Source organism: Actinia tenebrosa, unplaced genomic scaffold, assembly GCF_029948245.1.
Source record: "Actinia tenebrosa isolate PJP-AT-01 unplaced genomic scaffold, QUT_ActTen_1.0 PGA_scaffold4__44_contigs__length_22323623, whole genome shotgun sequence".
Taxonomy (NCBI): Eukaryota; Metazoa; Cnidaria; class Anthozoa; order Actiniaria; family Actiniidae; genus Actinia; species Actinia tenebrosa.
The window spans coordinates 9,971,578-9,995,860 of record NW_028292581.1 but is presented as its reverse complement, the minus strand read 5'-3'; the positions used below and the strand labels follow the sequence as shown (position 1 = coordinate 9,995,860).

The window sequence follows — 24,283 nt, the reverse complement described above, 5'->3', positions numbered from 1 at the left end:
ATTTCTGAAGGTCGGATATGGAAAGGGAGGAGGAGGAGTAGAGGCATTTTTGTCCAAAATACCCCCATGCAGGACAGTTGGGTATTTTAAAATATTATTCGGAAGCATTTTCCCGCCGGGACCGCTAGTTTCGTTTTGCATAGTCAGCGGTGGTATTTGGTCTCGCGCCGAATTTTCACGCCTCCCCGTTTCCCAGATTAATGATCCGTCTTTGTTTTTTGAGCCTACATGTAAGTAATACAATAGAAAACTTTGGATTCGCTTTTTTTATATTTTACGTTGACTTTGTTTTAAAATGATCTACATTATATTCTTGCTATGAAATGTTCTTTTATATAATTCATAATAGAGTGAAGTCATTAAATCCGTGCAACAGATACTAGACTAATACGCATTAGTTGAACTTTATCCCATTGTTTTCTCGTGTTCATTTGACTATTACACGTTGACAAGTATTTTTTATTTCACGGGTTAAATGCCTCCACTCTATTTCAATGTTGTACAAGCACACACCTGATATTCTTGCTATGGAATGTTCTTATGCAATTCATGGTTCTTTTTATTCCTTTTTTCATGGTTTTCTTTGTTTCAGGTTTCAAGTGTAGTTTAAGGGCGTTCGGCGTGAAAAAATATTTCCTTGTGGAAACTTAAAAGAATATTTGACAATAGGAAATTATCGAAAAGAGAAAACACATTTTGTGAAAAATAGTACCGGCTTATGGTAGAGCGTTTTCACGTGACGTCACAGCGGCCACTATGGGGTACCAAAACAATACATTTTCTATCCTCCGGGAATTGAACTCTATTCTTATGCTGGGCAGAATGTTCTATTGTTTATGGCTGCCTTCTCACGTGGGTGAAAACGCTCTGTAGTTTCGTTTGACTTTGAAAAGCTCGCGGCTCTAACACATACTTGTGACACGGCAAGGCATACGCAAGACCAATCACATAGCTCGAGAATTAACCCTCTATCCAATCAAATACCCGGAACACAGCATAAACACGGCGTGGGCACGGTCACGCTAAGGTCACGGCACCCAATCACATTGCGCGAGAAAAAACATCAGCCAATTAAAATTCTAGAAATCATCACGGTCACGGCACGCTTACAGCACTGAGCTTTTCACAGACATGTGAAAACTGCTCAATACGACAGAGCAGAAAAACGACAAGGCTGCTACTTTCGCCATTTTTTTCTTTCATTCATGCTAAAAAACGTTTAGTGTTTCATTCGTGTCTCTTGTAAAATTTTCACAAAAATCTGCTAACCTCGAGCAATTCTACTGCGAGTTATTAGCGAAAATGTTGAGTTTTTGTGCTGAACAAAATATCTCTCCCAACGTTCAGGGCGTTATATCAAATACCCACCCCTTAAATTTCCCCAAATTTTGGTATTTTGTTAATCAGCCCCAAAAGAGCCTGTTTATGAAATATAAAGCTTATTAACGCATAAACGTCGAAAGTAGAACCCGTTTTTCTGCCCTGTCGCTCAATACTACGACTGCACGCCAAAGCGCCCTCTTTGAGGTTTATTCTAGTCTTAGCGGTTATTAAACCAAGTTTTATATTTTATATATATTATATACATATATATCTATATAAAAATAGGCTTAAAACATTTCTTGCTATTGCTTTACGCCTTACGCTTAACACCAAAGTCCATTTTACCTACAAACACGCTCCACTACTTGGAGATGGACTATTAAATTTGTCTTTAAACCACGCGGCTAGTCATTCAAGGTGGTCGGTAGAAGATGACAGGAAGCTCTACAGCATGTCTATCCAGCCAATGTGCTTCTTCATACGTCCTCGTAGGTATTTGTTAATCTACGTGATCTTTAATACCGGTTTCTGCTACCCGAGTGTCTCCTGACTCAGTACCTTGCGTATCTGATAAGTCACGTGTCCTCTCATCATAGGTGTCTTTTAAGTCCCGTGATCCCTCACTCTGGTTACCATCTGACACTTTATCATGGATAACCGTCGAACCAGGTGATTCTTTATCTTCAGTGCTCGTCAGGTCACGTGTTACGTCATCTCGAGTTTCACACACGTCACGTGTTTCTGCTGATTGGTCGCTGTCTGATGGCTGTTCTTGTATTTGTTTTTGGTCTTTGGCAATATCGGATAACCAAGATGTAACGAAGGACCTTGCGGTACTGAATGCACCTCCTGTGTGAATAGAATGACGATCATTAGCGTTCCAAATTCTACGTCTTTTAAGGTATCAGGAAGGAAGGGATTTGGACCGCTTTACGAGTTACCTTAAATTTTGCACGGACTTTTTGAATATTTTGTCATAAAAGTATACATTTTGTGACAGCACACAGGTAAACTGGGAAATGAATGATCGTTTTGCCCTAAGTCATAGTAGCTTGCGTAGCGGCGCTTTTTGGGGAGGTGGAGATGGGAGCGCCTTCTTTCTCTTCCCTCCTTCCGTCCCATTCCCCCTCTTCTTCAATTCCTCTTCCCCTTCCCCTTTCCCAAAGCGCCGCTTCGGAGGCTAACGAAAACATAGCTACCATGAAACAACTATTCTAGTTGAGAAGGAATCCATACACTACAAGGTATTCAACAAGGCGTGATTACTCACCCACGGCCCTTCCTGTTTGCGCTACTGCTTGTCCTAGTTTACGTCCTTGCTCGGTTTGCATACTCTTTGCCGCGACGTCATGATATGCGCTATTGTGGAATGAGAAAATGAAGTTAACGATACTAATCGACCTCTTTACTTTGGGCGTAATGTTATGCACCTCTCAAATCACTTGTCGTTCCTCAGAGTACTATTTCTTTGCTTTATGGATGCAACTCAAACAAAGAATCTTATTCTCAAGAGAATGACACGTGATCTGAAATGGGAAAAATAACAACAAAGCGAAAGAGTTCAATAGATCCTTTGCATGTGACGTCAAAGCAGCTCAATTTGGAGGACAAAACAAAAGAAATTCAATCTCCAAATAGAGCTGCATTCCGAAGTGCGGCAAGGGGTATATTGGATATCTTAAAATTTGTGACCGTGTAAGATAAAACGCTCGCCTCCTACTTCTGTGTTGCTTGGTTCCATTGACCTCCTCGGCTCGCTCGGGCGTAATGTTTTCCCATTTCAGACCACGTGTCATTCCCTTGAGATTAAGAATCTTCGTTGAGTTGTATCAATATTCATGTGTCTTCTCATGTGCAACCGAGCGCAAGCGTTAAACAAAGAAATGATACTCTAGGGAATGACACGTGGTATGAAATGGGAAACATTACGCTCGAGACGAGGAGGTATATTCCCGGCGACGGCAGATTCTCTAATTTGGTCTTATGTCCAAGGGTTTCCCCGGCGTGACTGGTTCGTTACTTGTTCTCCTCTCTTATCAACCCCAGCTAAATCAACTTTATTAGAGTAGTATCATATGTGTACCGTACAGGTGGTGGTGTACAAGAGAAATCTTATTCGAAACCTGGTCAACGTAAAGCATGATTCTTAATACTCACTAAGATAGCCTGATCTTAAGGTCGTTCAATCCAACTTGACCTTGGAATGGATGCCTGAAAAATATGTCATTTGTCTCTATAAGGACTTAAAAAACATTTTTGCCTTAAGTTCGTTATCGAAACTTAGTATTAGGCTGCGCGGCCTACCCTCGAAAGTCGGGGGTAGGAGGGAGGGGGGGGGGGGGGGGGGCTCAGAATAGACCCCTTTCGAATTCCAAATAACCGCTGTGTTTCTTGATTACAGACTCATTTGCACAGGGTTAGCCTCGAGTTTGTGCAGAATATTCACGTGTTCCAGTCAAGGTCCGTCGAGTTTCAACATGTTTGCATTGTTGAAGTTGTACATTCTTTACTTTACTGTTGGTACTTTACTGATACGAGGCTAACCCTAAATGAGTCTGTAATCAAGGAACACAGCGGTAATTTGGAATTCGAAACTGGTCTATTGAAAATATACAGTAGGCTAGTGTCTTCCATCAATTAAATTTTCAACGGTCTGAGTTAGTAATCTTTATTTCAAACCAGACGTCTTGGGCTGAGTTGTTCGCGTAATCATAGCTAAATATTTATCGTTTCATGGATTTTAGCAAAAGTGGAGTGCACATTCAGAACAAACAAATAAACTGAGTAGTAAACAAACAAACAAACAAGCACGCAAGCATACAATCAATATAAATGAATAGAGGTTTTGCAATATCCCGTACCGGCGCACATAATACAGCAATAAATTTTCTTTTCGGAGATATAAACATTTAAAATATCAATATGCAAATGAGGTGGCTTAAATTCAAGACTAATTTATTATACAAAAATGCTTTTGTGGAAAGTACTGCTGTTTTTTCATTTGCAAATCATCCTCATGTCTGAAATATGTGGCTTTGTACACTTTTAGGTTATTTCACTTCAGAACACTTGTCGTAAATTACACTGAAAAATGTAACACATTCTGGAATTTACGTCATCTCATTTGCATATTGATATTTCAAATGTTTATATCTCTGAAAAGAGAAGACCACATACAAAAATACTGCAACCATACTACTGCACTGTTCACATATAAGTGATTTTGAAAATAAATTTTTTTCCTTGATATACACTTTAGTGTCGTCTCAGGAAGCCATTTGAATTAAAAATGGACTTACCCAGAACGCAATTCATCAATCCCGACATGCTTTTTGTCATTCCAAATGGCGTAATTATGTGTTTTCTTCCAGCAAGATATAAAGCCGCTGTTAAAATTTTCCATTTCCTCTTCATCTAGATAAAACAACCGATAGAATCAACACGACAATGAAAAAAGGAAATGAGAGTGAAACGTTAATAAAAACATTGGTGTTATGAATAAGAAACACTCTGAAACAATCTCTGGACTGATCAAAGTTGGGACATGGCTAACTCAGAGATCAAACCCTGAAGCAACCTCTGGAAAGATCAAATTCAGGGCACGGCTGACTCACCGATCGAACCATGAAACAGCCTCTGGGCTAATCTAAGTCAGGACATGGTTAACTCACAGATCGAATTCGAATTTACGTTGTTAGGTTTTGCGAAGAAAGAAAAGCGGAAAATTCGGAAAAAACTCTAAAATCAATTCAAAGGACAGACCAAGAAATTCACTCGTATGTGATGACGAGTATGAGAATCAAACACGAGACCCCAGAGGTGAAAGGCGTAGGCCACCCTTGATCGCGCCTTGTATGTGATGACGAGTATAAGAATCAAACACAAGACCCCAGAGGTGAAAGGCGTAGGCCACCCTTGATCGCACCTTGTAGGTGATGACGAGTATAAGAATCAAACACGAGACCCCAGAGGTGAAAGGTGCAGGCCACCCTTGATCGCGCCTTGTATGTGATGACGAGTATAAGAATCAAACACGAGACCCCAGAGATGAAAGGCGTAGGCCACCCTTGATCGCACCTTGTATGTGATGACGAGTATAAGAATCAAACACGAGACCCTAGAGGTGAAAGGCGTAGGCCACCCTTGATCGCGCCTTGTATGTGATGACGAGTATAAGAATCAAACACGAGACCCCAGAGATGAAAGGTGCAGGCCACCCTTGATCGCGCCTTGTATGTGATGACGAGTATAAGAATCAAACACGAGACCCCAGAGATGAAAGGCGTAGGCCACCCTTGATCGCACCTTGTATGTGATGACGAGTATAAGAATCAAACACGAGACCCCAGAGGTGAAAGGCGTAGGCCACCCTTGATCGCGCCTTGTATGTGATGACGAGTATAAGAATCAAACACGAGACCCCAGAGATGAAAGGTGCAGGCCACCCTTGATCGCGCCTTGTATGTGATGACGAGTATAAGAATCAAACACGAGACCCCAGAGGTGAAAGGAGTAGGCCACCCTTGATCGCGCCTTGTATGTGATGACGAGTATAAGAATCAAACACGAGACCCCAGAGATGAAAGTTGCAGGCCACCCTTGATCGCGCCTTGTATGTGATGACGAGTATAAGAATCAAACACGAGACCCCAGAGGTGAAAGGCGTAGGCAACCCTTGATCGTGCCTTGTATGTGATGACGAGTATGAGAATCAAACACGAGACCCCAGAGGTGAAAGGGGTAGGCCAGCCTTGATCGCGCCTTGGGCTGTTTTCTTTTCTTTAGCGCTTGTTTACCTGAACGACTGACAGTAGATAACAACGACAGAAGATAAACCTTGAACTGCATTCTTATCCATTCTTTACTCCCGTCCCATCCTATCATAGAACAGAAAGAGATGAATATTGAGGGTAAGTAAATAAATGAATGAATGAACGGATAAGTGGGAGTTTAATGAATGAATGAATCATTGAACGAATGAACAAACGAATGAAAAATGAATGAAAGAATGAATGAATGGATGAATGGATGAATGAATGATGTCTGGTTTTAAGAGTACTAACTGGAACCGTTAACCATTTGATCGACGGAAGCCAAAAACCCATTTTGTTTTGGAATCATAACTAGATGTGTGAGCTGCATAATGATCATAATGGGGTATGAAGTAGATTATGATCACACAGTGGTATCTTGAACTGAAACTTCTAACTTAATATCCAAAGATCGGAAGCATATCAGAAGGTCATAATAGGATCTTTAAAGCTGATAACATTATCGACCATAATATTAGCGATTAAATACAATGAATCGAATTCAAAAGATTTTTGAAACCAAATTTTTGTCATCCAGTTTTGTGTGTGAGTAAGAGAGTGTGCTTGTGGGTGGGTGGGTAGGGGGGCTATTTATATATGTGTATGTACAAAAGCCAGGCTGTTGTCTCGGACGTTGACCCTAGTAGTAAGGGGGCTGGCACGCGCTTAAAAAATGGTTGAACTTTGGATGCTAATATCGCACTCTAATTTTCCTTTCCTTCGAGATTTCGAGATTGCATTTTGCGCCTGTGTCAAGCAATTACTGTAAACATTGAGTCTGTCTAATTACATTTTGATTCGCATCGTGAAAGAAGCTGAAAGGTTATGATCCAAACGATTACCTAGAATAGGAAAATACTCCGCTTCCCTGTAAACAAAACGGACAAACAAAATACTGAACCAAAATGGCAGAGGATTTGATTCTAGAAAACACTAACGACATCTTTGTTTTACGATAATTGGCTGGAATTAAAGATAGATTATTAATAAACGAGCTGGAAAAACAGCCGTTTGATTCCTTTGGAAAATTAAATTTAGGTTAAAGTGAAGGAAATGATGCCGACATGACAAGCTCACGGTTGACACAGTTCACATACCATGAAATCTGTCACTGTCAACTCAGGCTTAGTATGCGAGAAGAGAGAGAAGAAAAGAAAAGATAAAAAAGGACAGAGAAAGAAAAATAGAAAAAAAATAGAGAAGAAATGAGAAAGAAAGAGAAAGAGAGAAAAGAGAAGCGAAAAGGAAAAAAAAGGAAAAAAAAAAAAAAGAGAGAAAGAGGTCAATCTCCAGGGATAGCATTTTCTCTTAAAAGTGAATCCATTTTTAAAAAATATTTCATTTTTTCAACCAGAAAGTCATTTCTGAACACACACAAAGATTCTATCCAACTTTCCATTGTTTTAAAAATAGCTATTTTTAGAAAACAGCTATCTCTGACGATTTATTGTTTGGTAACCAAAATATTTTGATGCCGCATCCCGCAGAATTTTGCTTTGATTCAATACCGCCATACTTTACTATAAATATAAAACTAAAACACCAAAAACACTAGCTTGATAGCAATCAAGATTGCATTCCTAAGAACCGTTCTCACTTTCGAACAACGGAAATTATGAAAAATAATCAACTTTATCATGGACAAATTAGCATTTACTTCGAAGTTTCGCGTAAATATTTCTTGGAAAATCGGAGTTTTATATGAGCCCTTTGTGAGAATTTTGTTTAAGTTTTGTTCCTTATATTCATAAATACTAATTCCTTAGTCATTTTGTCGCCTATTGTACGATAGCACGTTTAATGATCACAGGAAAAATCAATTAATATGAATTTACAAAATCCGCCGAGAGCTTTTCCGTTTTATTATCAGATTAAGACAAACTTGCTTTCTCTCTTGGCATGATTCGCTTCCTTGATCAACAAATTCATTAACGAAATAAACTCGCAGATATCTGTGAAGAAAAAATCTTACAGATAATTAAAAATACAGGGTAAATTAATGAGAGGGGGTGGAAAATCCGTAAACGTTTTAGTGCGGCTCTGTTGGATTCTGCTGTAACAGTCGTGTTGCTCATCGCTGGTTACTCTGACTTTTCAAGGTGCAAAATTGTGGAACGACAAAAAAAAAAAGGTGAAATTAGTACTTTTTACACTAGACAAGGATAAAATTGACGTAGGTAGCTAGAAACTTCGGGAACCAGATTTTATAGAATAAAATTCAGAATTTTTTTGTGAGTTAAGAAATTAATTTGTGGTTCAAAAAATTAAATTGAAAAAAAAAAAAACCCAGGTGAGGTTAGAATACTTTTTACACTAGACAAGGATAACATTGGCGTAGAAATTTTAACGATCTTCGAGAGGCTATTGTGTGTGCTTCGGAAACCAAATAAAAGTTAAAACTAAAATTAAGTGCAGAATTTTTTCGTGTTGAAAAATGAATTTCTGGGCCACAAAAAAACAATGAACAAAGAAATAATATTCAGAATCTTTTCGTGCATTTTTTTCTGTTTCATTGTTGATAACGGTTTGTTTTTATCTCCTCGAAGGAAAAATTCCAGTCCAGCTTCACTTGAAATATTACTTTTATTTACAATAAATGTGTTAATATTTTAGATTTCTTTAGATTGACCAAGATGTCTGGGAAACTCTTCTTGTTGCTAACTGTTTTGTTGGTCGCTGCGTCTTCGTACGTTTCTAGCAAAGGTAGAAATAAATAGCTCGGAAAAAATAAATAGAAACAACCTATTCTTTGATATTCAGCTTAGAATTGTGTTATATTTCAAATTTATATATAAAAAAAAACATCTATTAATGGCGCTTCAGGTTAGCGCAGAATTGTGACGAAAGAAAGAAAAGCCGTTGCGGTGGCAGAAATAGTTCAGCGAGCGCTCGTTTGTCCGGTGTAAATATAGCTAATTCAATCATCTTAAACCTGTCTTTCTTGTCCTCAGGAAAGAAAAGTTTGATTAATACCAAAAAAGATAATACAAAATGAATGTAATCCCTTTAGTTAGTAAAACTGAGAGCCAAAACAAATCAAATGATTCTATATTATAAATGTTAATTATCGAAGTTAATTGAGACAAAATCGTACCTATTTTTTTTTAATTCGGAATGACTGAAGGCTTTTTTCTTTTTCCCCAGCAAGTCCTCCAAGATTCAAGTTTCCTCTCCCCCCACCACCACCCCCAGGTAACAAATGGCTGAATTTATTTTCTTTTTTTCTTGATTTTTTCCTCGCTTTTTTCCCTAAAATATACTTTTCAAGAAATGGAAATTAGTTTAAAGATGTGGCATTCGCACACAATCGCCTGCTTGTTTAGAGCGGTTTTTGCATGAGTGGGAAACACGACGGCAAGTTCTTGGCAAATTCGTAGCCGTTCTGTAGTCGTACCGTAACTACGCGTTATGATCGGATGAAATCCTGGAAGTCGATGGGAAGACATTTCAGAGTTACAGCATGTTGTACTGTACGTGCTGTACAGTAACTGTAATATAAGTACCTAACTTAAACATCTTTTTAAAAAAACGTATACTTGACTTGACTTGGTGGTTTGTTTTTCGTCGGAGTAAACATTCAAATTTTGGAAAAAAAGAGTAAAAATATGCTTCATACATTGACTAAGCTCTAGTTTACTCGCTAGTTAGTTTTCTACGTATTTAATCGCTCGTTTGCCGGTAATAAAGTCTTTATAGAAAGTTGACGTTGAAATACGAGAAAGATGTTTCATTTGAGACTGATTAATTAGGATAGCTGAGATTGTTTCAGGGTATAAAGAAAAAAGGCCCTTAAAGGACAACTGACCCTCCAAAATGACCCATTTTTAAGAGGAACTACATCATTTGAGAAGTCCAAAAATCCAGTTTTTAAAGGGGATAGAGCTTCCATTTTTCTAAAACAATTTTTTGAAAACATCGCATATATCGCTCTGGTGGCCGCCATCTTGCGCTTTTATCGCGGGCTCAGAAAAATAGCGTAATGACGTCACAACGTCACAAGAGTTCAAGCTTCCAGTTGTTTGCCTGACTTCTTCCTCAGTTTCTTATACGTTTTACTCAATATTTTGCGAAAAAATACAACTTGGTCATCAAATTAAAGGCATGTCAGAATCTAATTCTTCTTCCGAAGGCTCGGACAGCTCGGGAGACGATTTCGCTCAAGAATTTTTCGGAATGGACGACGAATTTGGTTTACGGCCATATCAGTTTGAACCAGAGATAGAAATCTCCTCAGATGAAGAGTTCAGAGAAGGATCTGACAGTGACATTATTGAAGACGATGAACAAGAGAACAATCGACTTACAAATTCAGATTGGTAAGTCGTACTTCTGTCTTATCACAAAACTGAACTACATATCCATTTTATATAAAATCGTATCTTGCCACTCGTGTTCTTGCAATCTGTTCTTTAGATATTGGTATGCATGAATCCAGTTTGCAACCAAAAGCAATACCAACTTTCACAATTTTAATTAAAAACATGTTTAAAAACATCGCTTGATAGTCAATAAGTTATATACTGCAGGATATAGATACAGGGATATAGTTGTGTCACAAGTTGTGTATGTATATTCTCACTTGGGACAATCGTTGATAATGTTCAAAGATACTAAGAATTGTTTTATTTCTGTTAAATAGGTGTACCTGTGGTAGCTGCCAAATTATGGATTCAATATCTGAATGCATTTGTTGCCAAGAAATCGAAAAAGTGGTTGCAACATGCCAGTCTGTTGTTGAAGATGGAGATGCTGATGAACCACCACCATGCATTACTCAACATCCTGGATTCTTACCTGTTTGTGCCAATAAGTATGTTCTTCGAACCGCATGGGCTCAGTACAAACAGCAGTACAGTAATGCGTATGAAGGCCCAGAGCACAAGCAGTACAGACACATTGCATATAGGCAACTAGCAAGATGGTGCTGGGGAGTTCTTGGAAAGGAAGTTCAGGTTGTTCTGCCCTCTTGTTCTGTCATGTGCATCAGAGCACACTTCCCTCCCCCTGGACTAGAGGAGGACTTTGAATTTGAAGGTTTTCACTATGCAGATGATTAGCTTGGCCTAAAGTTACATGGAGTTATTATATACATTTTATTTATTCCTTACTTCATTTCATATACACAGAGTGGATTTTTTTCTATCAGGATTTCTGAATTGATAAATTGAAAAGGAAAACATGGAAAGGCTGAGACCAAAATGTATAAGAGTAGTCATGAATTTATTTTTAGATGAAGTACATATAGAAAGTTGTTTATATAAATGTTTTGTAGGTTTTGCATATTTTATTATTTAAAAACAACTACACCTAGACAAAATATCCAGCTGAATAGAGAACCTAGTGTACAAAGCACTAGTGGACAAAATCATGAGCTAACCAAGCAAATTTTGCAGTTATACTAGACATGGATAACCAATATTTCCTGGGCACCAATTTGTCTGAAAACAAGGCTAGTCAGTATTGTTTATAAAGAATTTGCCTTGAAGTAGCATGCTATAATGGATTCAAAAATTGTGCTAAATGAAAAAAATATTCTCTTGGTGATAGAATCCCACCCCATCTTAGAATCTCGGTACTGACTAGTCTCATTGTCAGACAAATTGGCACTAGGAAATCTTGGCATCCAGGCTTGTCAGCCATTTATGGTTCATATTTTTTTTCCCCAGGCAAATAGGCCCTTTGCAGCTCAGTAATCATGCACTGATTAATTCACTGAGCAAATGAATGAACATCTTGATTCCCATGAGTGAAAGCGAAAGTCACTATTCAGCTGGAATTTTTTCTATACTACATTCATACTGGGAGAGACCCCATATATAATGGAGCGTAGATAGTTAAAGAAAAGACCTCTTTTAAGATTTCATTTAAAAGTCAATTCGTTTCCTAAGTGGTAATGATATTTTAATAAAATTTTCATCTGAACATCTAAAAACTGCAAACTTATCTACCACTTTAATCAGGTCCCCTTCACATTAATTACATATTTTGTTTATAGCAGTTTTACTTGGGTCTGTCATGTACCTTCCCATTTGTAGAAGCATTGTAATTATTACCAGTAATGAACACAGCTGTTCAAAGATGAGGGGGATTGGGACGACAGGCTTACTTGACAGTTCTTTCAAAACAGCTATTCACTAGAGTACAATCACTAAAAGAGTGCCAATGATGCTTTGCATTATTTTCTACTAAATAGTGTTAATTAAAAATAGGAAATGGTTAGAATTAGCATCACTTAACACTACACATTTTAGTGTTTGTAGTCTCTACTACATTCCATTTAAATTAATTACCTAGAAAATCTTGACCGGTGTCGTTCAATCAATTCCTGTTTGTCTGGGGCAGGAACACTAGCAATGTTTCTTGGTAATTCAACCTCTTCAATTGGGTCAACCCCTGCAGCCTCCATGCCACCCTCACAAATTTCAAGTACTTTCAGTTGTAGCTCAGGGAGGAAAGCATAGCTTTTTCTTTGTAAGACTGGCTTAACAACCCAGCGCTTGTGCATCTTAGGGAAGCACTTGCGATAACGAGCTTCTCCACTCCTTGGGCCTTTTTGAACAATTGCGGGTTAGGGGAGGATGGGCACACTTTTTGAATACCTCTGCATCCTTCCAGGAATGCTTGTTCACGCAATGGTGAACAACAGATTTCCACTTCTCTCTCAAAAGTTGTACATCCCCATTACATGTAGCAGCACACCACCAAAGATGGTTTGAAATGGATTGTATCCAGGGTGCCAGCTCTTGGTTTTTCTTCAATTTTGCTTTCTTGTTCAGCTTTTTTACAATTGACTTGGAAAGATGCCACACATCATACTGGTGTTTGATGTGGCTAAAATCTTTTGCCATAGTGCTGGTGATGGATGTGTGTCTGTCAGTTGTGATACATTTTATACTGACCATGTCTTCTAAAGTGTTCAAACACCTTAGAAACCCCTCTTTCTCCATAGCATTGGAGCTGGTTACTTCAGAGACTTGAACAATGCTGAAGGTGGCAATTTTCCCTGTGCTTGTCTCCATCATAGTATATGTGCCATATTTAGCACTATGGCCAGGACTGTCACTTCGGCCATCACCATTGAGATTTACTATGTCCTTATTTGACAGCTCTTCAATTACAGCAGCCTCCTCTCTCTTCCAAGCATCATTAACAACAGGAAATAGGTAACGTTCCTGATGTCTGTAAAAGACCCTCTCACTCAGAAATTTTAGGCCAAGACAGGATGCAAAGTTTTGAAGTCTGGTAAAAGTATTACCAGTAAATAATAGTGATGAGGAAATCAACAAGTTCCCAATAGCTAAGCGATTTAACATTGGCTGTGAGTACCATGTCAAAGCATGTTTCATACATGTAGTTGTCACAATAAGTAGGCTGCCTTGACATACAAAGTTGACATCAGCGACAGGTGCTCCACAGCTTCTACAAAACTTGAATAACTGCTGCAAACAAGAGTTAAATACCAAATATTTAGGTTCTTTGATATGGTTTTCAAGAGTTTTATTGCAGTCTTTGTTTTCTGGCTCTAATTCACTGTCCGTTGTTGAAACTGTCTCTTGCGATGAAACAATGAAACCATCATCATCGTCACTTAGTGGGAGTCCCTCTTCCTCTGAAAACGAAGACTTTTCTGACTTTTGTGGAGACACTGTTGGCATTGACTTTACTGGTGAGGGGTGATAGCTAGTACTGTAGCTGTGGTCGTGGAAGCTCACACTGAGTATTTCATCTCTACTGATGTTTGGTGAAGGGGAGGGATTGTAAACTGTTGTTGTGTCGGCATCTTTATAGTATCCAGGCTCTGTCTGTGAGTTGATGCAGTGGATGTTACAACATATCTACAACCAAGGCAACACTGAACACCAATCTCCTTACAAAGTGGTTCAGGAGAGAACTCTGGTGTTTCCATACTTGGTGGATCTTCACACGAGGGATTTATTGTGGCACATAGCTGCTCCACATTCTTTGAAAATACAAAAATAAACAATGTTTTCAACAATACTATAAACCATTCTTCGAGGCCTACTTTACCTTAAATAATACAAAATAAACATATTAACCAACAATGCTATAAATTATTCTTCCGTGGTCATTTATCCAAGCAAATTTGGAATATTACGGCAACATTGTTATGGTTTACGAATAAATATCAAATGTAAACTAAACACGTGCAAATAACCATTTTGAAAATTTCAAGTATCGATCAAATATTACTAGCTATACTTATGATTTTAAGCAACATTTCATCTATGAAAGCATAAATAGCTAATGATTGATGACTCGCTTCGGTATGCATTAATAAGTCTTTTTCATGAGTGATTATTTCGAAAAACAATGTAAACTATGTTATGTATAAATGACATGTTATCTCACCTCTTCGTTTTGTTTGCGTTTGAGCCGGTTCTCTGATGTAGTTCTTCTTTTAGCTGGCTTGCAAAAATTGAATACTGACGGAACAGCATCGCTCTTTAATCTCCTCTTCCTTTTTATCCCGGTTAACTGCTCCATCAGATCCACTTCAAAGCATGAATCCTCGAAGTGATCGCTGCAAACGTAGCAGTTCTTCAAAGGCGGCAGGTTCTCTCTCTTTATCCGCGCTATCCATGCCTTCTGAAGAGCTATTTTGTTAGGAATTTTGTGGTAGCTAACAGACTCAGTTTTGGAAGAATGGTTGGTGCATTCTGGCACACAACAATGGACCATCTGGATTAAGAAACTTACTCTAACTTAGACTATTAAAAGATCGACTAGCACTCGAAATATACAAACTCAACAAGTTTGGAATGCAAGCTTCACGTTGTGACGTCACGGCATTAATGCGGTAATTTATTGCGGGCTCAAATATGGCGCTCTTCTATTGCTATTTTTCGCGAATTGATTATTTCTTTTCGGCGACATAGAGGCTGTATCAGAGTTCAAAGTTGAATTTATGTGATCTATGTACGTTGTAGTTTTATATGAAAAACGGCAATTTTTGGGGTCAGTTGTCCTTTAAGGCTCTATTACACGGAGCAATTTTCTCTGCAACTTGTCCCGCAACAGCGTTGGGACACAAGTTGCAAGAGTGTCTACACGGTACAACGGAGACACGATCGTTGCCAAAAGTAGAAAGGAATTCTACTTTTCGCAACGACGATAGTAATCTTGGTGCATTTCTTTCTCTTCAGGCTGTATTCGCCGCGGCTCATTCTACGAAGTGGGAGAGACATTTGCAGACAAGTGGTGTAGGGAATCATGTGTGTGTAAAGACATGGGGGTCACCGTCTGTAGACCCATTTGTCCCATGGAATGGGTGGAATGTGCAGACGGCTTACGGGCTGAGATCTACCAGGAACCCGTCTTGGGTGGGATGTGTTCTTGCCCTCGACATGTGTGTGTCGAGGATAAGTAAGAGGTATCTAATAGATGCAATCTTCTTCCCTTTCAACACTATCCTTATAACGTTTCAACGGTCAAACACAACACAGTAGGCTGCAAGATAGTTTTATAGGATTATTCAAATTTGAACCTTGCAGCCTCGATTGCCTCAGTAATGACGTTTCAGCTGTGACCGTGATGAAACCTCTCTCTTCCCCTCCCCTTTCTCCCACCGTCACTAGATTTGCCAAATCAATTATCAGAATGGTTGCACTTTGACCGATGCAACATACTTCATTATAGTCAATGCATAGTTGGATACTAAAAACAAAACAATATTAACATATAAAGTTTTGTATTCATGGGTTAAATGGACTATATCATCTATTAAAAAAGAAACTCCTAAAGTCATAACAAAATTTATCATTTGAATTTTCAGATTTTTCCCACAACAGCACCGGGTGATGTTCTTGTTTGATGTGTAATAAAGCCTTAAACCCTTAAAGTTGTTTGTTGTATATGACTCACTAGCATGCGTCAAATCCGGAATTTTCTTCGTAAATAATTCGAAGAAAATTTCGGATGTGACGCAGGCTACGAAGAAAATTTCCAGATGTGACACAGGCTAATGACTCACCTGTTTCACTCGTTTCATTCTCATCATGGCCTGTAACATGTTGTACTATGTAATCTGTAAATCTTAAATCAGCTGTTGATAGTGCCAAAACATCTTGTAAATCTTGTTGGTGAACCTCTATGGTACCAGATTCGAGCTATACAAATGTGAACAACAACAAAAAGATAAATTATCATTAGAAATGTTGTTGAGAATCCATTTCAATTTTAAATCGAACTAAAACAGTAAAATTCCTTTTTAGCCTGGGAGTAATGTAAATTCTCATTTCAGACCAGAATAAGATTTTTTGTTTCAGTCGTATCCATATTCATGTGGCTTATCATGCGCAACCATCAAACAAAGAAATGATGCTCTAGGGAATGAGATGTGGTCTGGAATGGGAAAACAATACACCCAAGGTAAAGAGGTCCATTGTGTTGCCAGACTAATGTACTCTCTTCTGGAAGAGAGGCCCCAGGTGTTGCCAGACTAATGTACTCTCTGCTGGAAGAGAGGCCCCAGGTGTTGCCAGACTAATGTACTCTCTGCTGGAAGAGAGGCCCCATTTCACAGCTCTCATTCACTTGTTTTAACAATGTTTGCTCAGCTTTTAATCAATAAACCTTTCTTGAATTCGCTTGGATGGCCACAAAACAATGGTTTTGAGATCAATTGAACTTGGATCTTTTATTCATCAAGTCCAACCATGACTTGAAACCATTGTTTCGTGGTCATCCAAGTGAATTCGGGATAGGTCTACTGGGTTGAAAACTTTTTGTTTGTTTTTAGAGGGTATCTGAAGTTAGTTACTGTTACTCAAATTCAACCATATTCCATGCATGTATAGATCAAGGAACTTTCTAAATTCAAATACTTACATCAACCATTACGTCACATATTGGCCTCTGTTGCCGGTATAAGGCATTCGACACTACAACAACAAAGCTGTCAACTTTAGGGTCCTTTAGGACATCCATTTGTTGCAACGACAGATATGGATGGAATACAGAGTTCTAAAAGAAATATCAAATTATTAATGACTGAAAACTAGCAAGTATAATTTTTCCCCACTCTTTTATTCTAAAAATCATTCATCAGTAATTGGCTGTGCCAGCAGGCAATATTTTCTATATTGGACTATAGTCCGATATCCTAGGATAACAGATTGCTAAACAACAACATCGACAACAATAATAACAACAACAACAACAACAACAACAACAACATAATAATCATAAATTCCAAAACAAGACAAAGAGGAAATTTAAAAAAAGTTATCTATTGTCTTAGACTTGGTCTGGATAGCAAAAAAACTGTGCCCACAGCCTTGAAAATGAGTGAGTCCATATATTTGAGACATGTTTATCCTTAACTGGACCTCCTGGTCAATAAATAACCTCAGTCTACACTGAATATCTCAACATAAGACAAAAAATAATCTCACCTTGGTAAATATAGCTAAAGGAAACCCATACTGGTCTGTGTTGAGTTGATTATCATTCAAATGTGCCGGATACAAAGGGTCCTAAGAGAAAATGAAATATCACAGACTGTTAAACAAAGGGACAATACTCTAGGGAATGACAGATGGTGTGAAATCCCTTACAAAAGGGGCAGGTCTGCTTCAGCACTCCACTAGGTTCACCCATGACCATCTATGACCATTGAACAATGTGCGGTATCCAAAATGGTGAAAAGCACAGCAATAAATAAAAAACAATTATTCAGCTTACAGATTCATGGTCTTGATAGCAGTAGTTACTCTGTTCTGTTAATGCAGCTTGACCTAGACCATTCACTAATACCCCTGGGACAATTAAGAAAACATGCAGTATTAACTCTAAAATAATAATAATATGATACATGCAGCTTCATTGAATGCTGATTAATTTGAAATAATAACTTGCACAGGGAAGGATCCAGAAGTTTGGTCATAGGGGTTCAAACTGCCGATATGATTCTTCATGCGTAAATGTTTTACTGTAGTAAAAACAAAAAATCCGAGAAAATTATTACATATTGGATATTTTTTAATATAAGGGGGTTTGTAGTGTCATTTACAGAGGCTGGACTCTTTACAGGTTTTCTTATAAATTATTGTAAGGCATACCAACATTTGACAAGGAACATGGGTGGCGTAGCGGTGAGAGCACTCGCCTTTCATCAATGCAACCTGGGTTCAAGTCCCGCCAGGCATATCTTGTATGTGAGTAGGGTTGTTTGTTGGTTCTCTCCTGTGCTTCAAAGGTTTTCCGGGTTGTCCAGTTTTCCTTCCTCCACAAAAATCAACTTCTAAATTCCAATTGCAATTTCAGTGGATGAAGGGCTGCTCTGTGGAAATGCTACTGCTAAATCCTATTTAATTAATTAATTAATTTTATTTTTACAAGAAGCTTTTATTCTATACTTACTTGGTAACAAAGAAACTAATGACAGGACTTGAGAACAGGCATTCATGACGTGATAACCATAAAATATTACCTATATCAGAAAAAAAATGATATTGAAATTAAAGTCCAGGAAGATGCTCAAAGTTTGGTTGGGGGTGTGGTAGTCTCAATGGGGGAGGGGGGGTGGCTGTCAGAACTACCCTCACTAGAAGTCTTGTACTGGAGGAAAGGGAACAAAAGTAGTCATTGCTCACTGCCTCATGAGTCTTTGGAAAAAGTCAAAATAATAAGATAGTAAAAAAGATAAAGATAAAAGGAAACTTACTTTCTTTTCAAGAAGGAGAAGTTTAAAAAGCATTAAAACCTGCAGAAGAAATAATATTCAAACCTTTATCACTTAGCAGTTAAATAAAGTTCAAATAAATTTTCAAGAAAATGGGATAGAAGGATGGGATGGAATGGGATAGGGTAGGATGGGATGGTATGAAATAGGGTAGGACAGAGACAGGACAGGTAGGGAAGTATAGGATTGTGAAGAATAGGGAAGGAGGGGATGGGATGAGATAGGGTACGATAATAGGGTTGGTTTTAGAGATTTATTAAACATTTTCAATTTTTTTTTTTTTGGGCATACACTCAATCTTTACCAAAATAACTTACTCTTTGCCTAAACTGGATGATGAGTTGCAAAGGTGATAAACCTAAAAAAAATGCAAAATAGGAGTTGTAGTTCAAATGAAATAGAAGGAATGAATAAGTCAGTTCATAGTGAATCCTAAAACAATTTCAAAACTTGATCTTGATTTCTATCAATTTGATATGAAGGCTGATTTACATGGTATGACTGTTCCTCAGAACAACTGTCATGCTCAGCATGCTTACATTAAGTTTTATCTGTCATTTACAGTTGTAATCAACTTGTACGTGCATCGATTTTATACAATCATAAGCAGTTTATGTCATTAACATGCTGCACATGAAAGTTGTGAGTAACAATCATGCAGTGTTAAATGTTGGGCTTTGTCATTCCTCAGGCTTCCATAAACGTCACAATTAAAACTTCTTGAAGGTAAAATACCTAATGACATTTTGTCCACCTACCCACGTGAAGGAGAGAATCAGTCATTATTTCAGGTGATAATGATGAATTTAAATTTTTATACAATTCCTGTGGAGAGAAGAAAGTATACAATTTAGTACATTATAGAATGATGAAAAGGTTTTGTTCAGTTCAAGAAGACTCAATATAAATCTTTTTCTGGCTTTTAAAATAAACTATATATTATATTGTAACTACACCAACCAAGGCCACATATTTTCATACAAATTAGCCACAACTTTAGAAATACTGGATATGAAACTACACTGTAGAAGAGATTCAATCAAATAATGTTATTAATTTAAATAAAACAGCTTTTTCTGTGCTTGGTTCACTAATAAAGCCGGAAGTGACGTAAAGCTTGCCTACGGCTCTTGCTTCTCCTTACTCTTCTTTCATGCTTACCATGCTTCCTAAGTGCTTCATTACTGAACGGAGCTATGGAAAAAGCTGTTTTATTTAATTTATTACATAGTTCCTAATTTTATTTTGGTTTTGAATTTATTTACACAAAAAGAAGGCAGTTGCAGGATCCAGTAGCACTTCGCGCAAGCGGATGGTGTCAGCACTGTGCTCCATTTTCTAATACAGCACAGTTTTGGACCAATCAGCACACATGTACTATCCAACTATAGAATAATAATTTACAAATAAACTATAACCAAACTTACTTCTAGAATTGCAACTTGGGAGAAATCTCTCTCTTCAAAATATACTTTAGTTGCTACTTCTAGTTTGGCCTGAATGTAACCATATAGTGGCTGGAAACAAATTACAAACAATCTTATTTCTTCAATTTTTCATTAAATTCTGTACATAATTTATTAACCTTATATTTTGATTAAATTTTTCAGATAGTAGGCACAGTTAGAATGTTTATATTAATTTTATGACTAGAGACCTCAGACATGAGGAAAGTGAGTTAGACCAGGACGTCACTACTTGGGCAATGACAAAATGCGCAGGCCATCGTCCTTGGCATTGCCCTTCTCTCTAGGGTGTTAAAAAGTACCAACTGACGTTCTAGTGAGGATGGTAATATATCTATATTATAATAAACAGACAATGTATAATAATTCTACTTACAAACTTAGATATAACACAGACACTTTTTTGGACAGTATGTCTTGTGATGTCTTCTGTCTTGTTCTTTAATTCCTACAAGTAAAGCTGAAATGTTTATTAAAAAGTTCAAATAGAAAATAAACTGTATTTTGTTCATCCTTCAATTACTTTATTGTTATCCAAATTCTCATACCCAGACTCTACTCATTTAGTCAAATTGTAGGCTCTGTGAAACCCCAACAGACCAGAAGCCACACAACTGCTCAAGCCATGATTATGAGGTTTTCCAAATTTAGCTAAGTAGAGTGAAATGAATTTTAAAACACTTATTCTTCTCAAACTCAGTGATTATGGTTAAAAAAAAGGTAAAGGTAAAGGCAAATTATTTTACTTTGATAATGCGGGGAGTGGTTGCCCAATTCTCCCGAGCCAAGGGCTCATGTTTAATGCACTCGAAGATGCACCCTCTACCCCCTCTTACTATCAGTGCTCCTTTTTATGGGTATTTAAAGCTAATTACAGCTACACAGAACAGATGAAAAAACTTACTGACGTTTCGGACGCTCTTTTACTCCGACGAAGGACTAGCGTCCGAAACATCAGTAAGTTTTCACGGTGTATTACCTTTTTATCATTACTGTTTCATTAGAAACACCGACGCAGCTCACACTAGTTTTTAGCTAGTTATATCTTCTTACACAGAACAGAGAGAAGTTGAAACAGACGTGGAGTTCCTGAGGATCGAACTATGGACCTCTAGCTCTGAAGGCCGCTCTGAATGGTTTGAGCGGAGGTGTTGAAGTTTGATGTGAAGTGTGATTGTCCAGATTACCAGTGGACGATCACACTTCACAACAATACTATAACGATAATGTGAATATTACTTACCTTTGTTTCAATTTTCCTGCAGCAAGAGACACAAAACAAGGTATTTTGCTTGCAACTGTTGGGTGTTTTTATAAGGCTTGGTAAATGAAAGTATGTTGTTTCTAATAATAAAACAATTACAATACATGAACTAGTTGGTAGAATTAGAAATGACTCAAGAGATATGAAATATACACTATCATTTACAAACTGTAGACTATTTACATTGCCATCCCATTACCATCCCCATAATTTTCATCATAATCAGCATCATTATGAGCATGACCATGAGCACTATGATTTGTCATCATACCCTTCACATACTCTGATTGATGGTAGTGTATTGTCTAATTTCCTTGTCATGACTGTTGTTTCGATCAGCATAGCAATGAAAACAGCTGTAAGTACTGAATATGATATTTATTACAAAAAGGCTAGTTACCTGAATCATGGTTGTGTGCGCCATCTGGCATGGCCATAAAAGGTAAAGTTTTCCATTCCACAGGTATCTTGCTACTCTTGTTGCCTTCTCCTTGGATTAGAGGTGGCAATGAATACTCAACCTAAACAATCAACAATAATATAATTATCCATTGTTATCAAAGAGTAATCATTCAATGTTATTTTGTAATTGATGGGTAAAGTTTATGGCATTAAAAAGTGTTATAAAAATATCACACTGTTCTATACATACTAGAAAAAAGTCAAGGCAAATGAGGTCACATGTGTGAGCAACAGCCTATTACCCGAGCAGTGTAAGGCAACCATTATTGGGACTTGATCATTAGCACGGCATTATGCCTTTTTAATATTTTATGAGCATGGGAAGGAGCTTAGGTTCCTCAATGTTTTTCTTGTATTAAAGAGGTAAATTAGACGGCAAGTAGCAAATCTATGAGAGAAGTATTTTTCACCTCTTGCAGCTCCACTGCTCACTCTCTAACCGGCCCATTCAAGCCACAAAAAATCCATTTGGCACCCAGGGTAGGGGCAAACTGATATAATTAATTAAGAACAAAGGCATGTGTGTGTAAAGAGGGAATTGAGATATTATTTGCTGTCAAGGCGATATTTGTTTATTTTATCAAACTTCCACCCAAAGAAAAATTTACAATCGAATATGTACAAAAACTAAAATATATTTACTAATAATAATAATTTAAAAGCGGTGGGGGTCACGCAACAGAGCTGTGTTTGTATTGTTTTAGCTTTAGAATAAGTTTAAGCTTTTACATCTCTTTAAAAAATACTAAGCTAAATTTTAAATTAAGCTTAAAATCAAAAATACTTTTAGCAATCTTAACAGAAAAGGAAAAAGACTTTCATATAAGCATTCACGGCTTAAATTCTTGTAGAAAAAATAAATAGTAAACTAAAATCTCATGAATAAAGTGGAGTTGCAGGATCAGGAGATAGAATTATTAAGATAATCAAAAATATGTTTTTACCTCCGATCCCCTTTGATGGTGAAAGCCAACTACGACTACGTGTAGGACAGGTCTTTTGGCGTCCTCGTCAGCCATGAATCTTAGTTCAATGGTATACTAAACCTGTTAAAGAGAAAAAATATTTTACGTGTCCTTTTGCAGGTCTACCCGACCGCCATCTTGGAAGGGACACCATTTAGGAAACTGGAACGAGATTTTCAGATGACGGCGGGAATATTTACATACAGGAAGCCCAATATCAAAAATTACTAACAAGTTTAATGCACTAGTAAACCCCCACCCCCCGACCCCCGCGAAATACCGGGGAATTTAACATTTGAGTGGTGTTAAAATCAGACATTTTCCCCGGTAGTCGGGGGCACATTCGCTGTTAAAACCCCCGCTATTGTGGCCCCGTTATTTTGGTTTAGTAGTCAACAAGAAACACATTTCACGCCAACTCCAAATTCTTGTGCTACACAGAGCCAATTGTTGTGTGTTCCATGCACTAAATATTCAATGCTCAATATTTTCATGGGCTCTGAATCTCAAATCGTGCGAAAACGTTAAGGTTTACGTCTAGTCAGCTGAGAATTTAATGGTATTAAATTGAAAATAAACAATGCTTGTAAATATTGCGAAGCAGTAGTTTTGATAGATTAATCATGATCTGATTCTACATTCGAACTGACCGAAACGACTGAACAAAACCCGCGTATAAGAACCTGGGTTTTAAGAACCTGTTAGGCTAAAATTCTCACTTTAAGACCCCTCCACATAAGAACCTATTAAGGCTACTATTTTAAGAAAGGTTCTTATCAATGGAGTTCAGTGTAAAAATGTATAGGTTGAAACTGCTATAAGTTTGTTTGAGCATGTGTTTTGTGTAGAACATACTGCTCTGTACTAGGCTACGGGCTGCCTGTGTTTTGAATCACAACGCCTTCTTGGTATTTTTCAAGATGGCCGACATCTTGTTTCCAGGCCCTTACATATTCAAACAGAATTTTACAGATTCCCCGCTGAGAAAACTATTCGTTAAATCCCCGAACCCCCGGTTCAATCATGCTCTTAAAAGCACATCAAAAACGCGTCACGTCCCCGTTCAGTGCCCCGCTAGCCGCGGGGGTCGGGGGCGGGGATTTCAATTGACTAGTGCATAATCCACGGCCACTACACTTCTTCCAGCGTTTAACAAGACGCTCTTGGAGCGTGCACTGGGTTGCCCAATGTGCTGGTATGCTGGAGATTATTTAACACATAATCTTTGTTATGTACCGCTATTTGGGGGGAGGTGGTACTTCGGAACATTTTAGGTGTATTTTTCTTTC

General features: G+C 37.8%; 4 protein-coding genes across 7 annotated transcripts; 2 read left to right on the top strand and 2 right to left on the bottom strand.

Annotated features, from left to right (window-relative positions):
* Nucleotides 1–251: 251 nt before the first annotated feature.
* Nucleotides 252–23,130, bottom strand: LOC116298137 (late secretory pathway protein AVL9 homolog). Of its 2 annotated transcripts, XM_031706514.2 has the most exons (18): nt 22,974–23,130; nt 21,968–22,088; nt 21,547–21,647; nt 20,680–20,751; nt 20,265–20,354; nt 19,596–19,662; nt 19,155–19,195; nt 18,820–18,858; nt 18,516–18,585; nt 17,838–17,911; nt 17,549–17,629; nt 16,983–17,117; nt 16,126–16,261; nt 6,120–6,200; nt 4,623–4,737; nt 3,481–3,534; nt 2,594–2,682; nt 252–2,172 (listed from the first exon to the last, which is right to left on the bottom strand). In XM_031706514.2, exons 1-18 carry the CDS (start codon nt 23,046–23,048, stop codon nt 1,823–1,825), a joined length of 1,791 nt encoding a protein of 596 aa, XP_031562374.2. In that variant the 5' UTR covers nt 23,049–23,130; the 3' UTR covers nt 252–1,822. The 2 variants fall into 2 exon arrangements, with proteins under 2 accessions (XP_031562374.2, XP_031562375.1); XM_031706515.2 differs by lacking the exon at nt 6,120–6,200.
* On the top strand, nt 8,124–15,993 carry LOC116298138 (uncharacterized). 2 transcript variants are annotated; one of them, XM_089036519.1, is made up of 5 exons: nt 8,124–8,264; nt 8,746–8,837; nt 9,279–9,326; nt 15,299–15,525; nt 15,928–15,993. In XM_089036519.1, exons 2-4 carry the CDS (start codon nt 8,768–8,770, stop codon nt 15,520–15,522), a joined length of 342 nt encoding a protein of 113 aa, XP_088892645.1. In that variant the 5' UTR covers nt 8,124–8,264; nt 8,746–8,767; the 3' UTR covers nt 15,523–15,525; nt 15,928–15,993. The 2 variants fall into 2 exon arrangements, with proteins under 2 accessions (XP_088892645.1, XP_088892646.1); XM_089036520.1 differs by having other exon boundaries at nt 8,124–8,265; nt 8,758–8,837.
* On the top strand, nt 10,056–12,066 carry LOC148907027 (uncharacterized). The gene is made up of 2 exons (XM_089036518.1): nt 10,056–10,450; nt 10,774–12,066. Exons 1-2 carry the CDS (start codon nt 10,236–10,238, stop codon nt 11,189–11,191), a joined length of 633 nt encoding a protein of 210 aa, XP_088892644.1. The 5' UTR covers nt 10,056–10,235; the 3' UTR covers nt 11,192–12,066.
* On the bottom strand, nt 12,014–14,849 carry LOC148907026 (THAP domain-containing protein 2-like). Of its 2 annotated transcripts, none has more exons than XM_089036516.1 (2): nt 14,505–14,849; nt 12,014–14,094 (listed from the first exon to the last, which is right to left on the bottom strand). In XM_089036516.1, exons 1-2 carry the CDS (start codon nt 14,832–14,834, stop codon nt 13,843–13,845), a joined length of 582 nt encoding a protein of 193 aa, XP_088892642.1. In that variant the 5' UTR covers nt 14,835–14,849; the 3' UTR covers nt 12,014–13,842. The 2 variants fall into 2 exon arrangements, with proteins under 2 accessions (XP_088892642.1, XP_088892641.1); XM_089036515.1 differs by having other exon boundaries at nt 14,505–14,730.
* Nucleotides 23,131–24,283: the final 1,153 nt, after the last annotated feature.

Bases quoted from the DNA above. Each gene is read 5' to 3' on its own strand.
- LOC116298138 (XM_089036519.1), top strand. From the start codon at position 8,768: ATGTCTGGGAAACTCTTCTTGTTGCTAACTGTTTTGTTGGTCGCTGCG. The intron at 8,838-9,278 runs GTAGAAATAAAT...CTTTTTCCCCAG, and splicing joins TTCGTACGTTTCTAGCAAAG to CAAGTCCTCCAAGATTCAAG. The intron at 9,327-15,298 runs GTAACAAATGGC...CTTTCTCTTCAG, and splicing joins CCCCCCACCACCACCCCCAG to GCTGTATTCGCCGCGGCTCA.
- LOC148907027 (XM_089036518.1), top strand. From the start codon at position 10,236: ATGTCAGAATCTAATTCTTCTTCCGAAGGCTCGGACAGCTCGGGAGAC. The intron at 10,451-10,773 runs GTAAGTCGTACT...TCTGTTAAATAG, and splicing joins CGACTTACAAATTCAGATTG to GTGTACCTGTGGTAGCTGCC.
- LOC148907026 (XM_089036515.1), bottom strand. From the start codon at position 13,789: ATGCCAACAGTGTCTCCACAAAAGTCAGAAAAGTCTTCGTTTTCAGAG.
- LOC116298137 (XM_031706514.2), bottom strand. From the start codon at position 23,048: ATGGCTGACGAGGACGCCAAAAGACCTGTCCTACACGTAGTCGTAGTT. The intron at 19,663-20,264 runs GTAAGTTTGGTT...TTCTCTCCACAG, and splicing joins CCCAAGTTGCAATTCTAGAA to GAATTGTATAAAAATTTAAA. The intron at 18,586-18,819 runs GTAAGTTTCCTT...TTTCTGATATAG, and splicing joins TTCTCCTTCTTGAAAAGAAA to GTAATATTTTATGGTTATCA.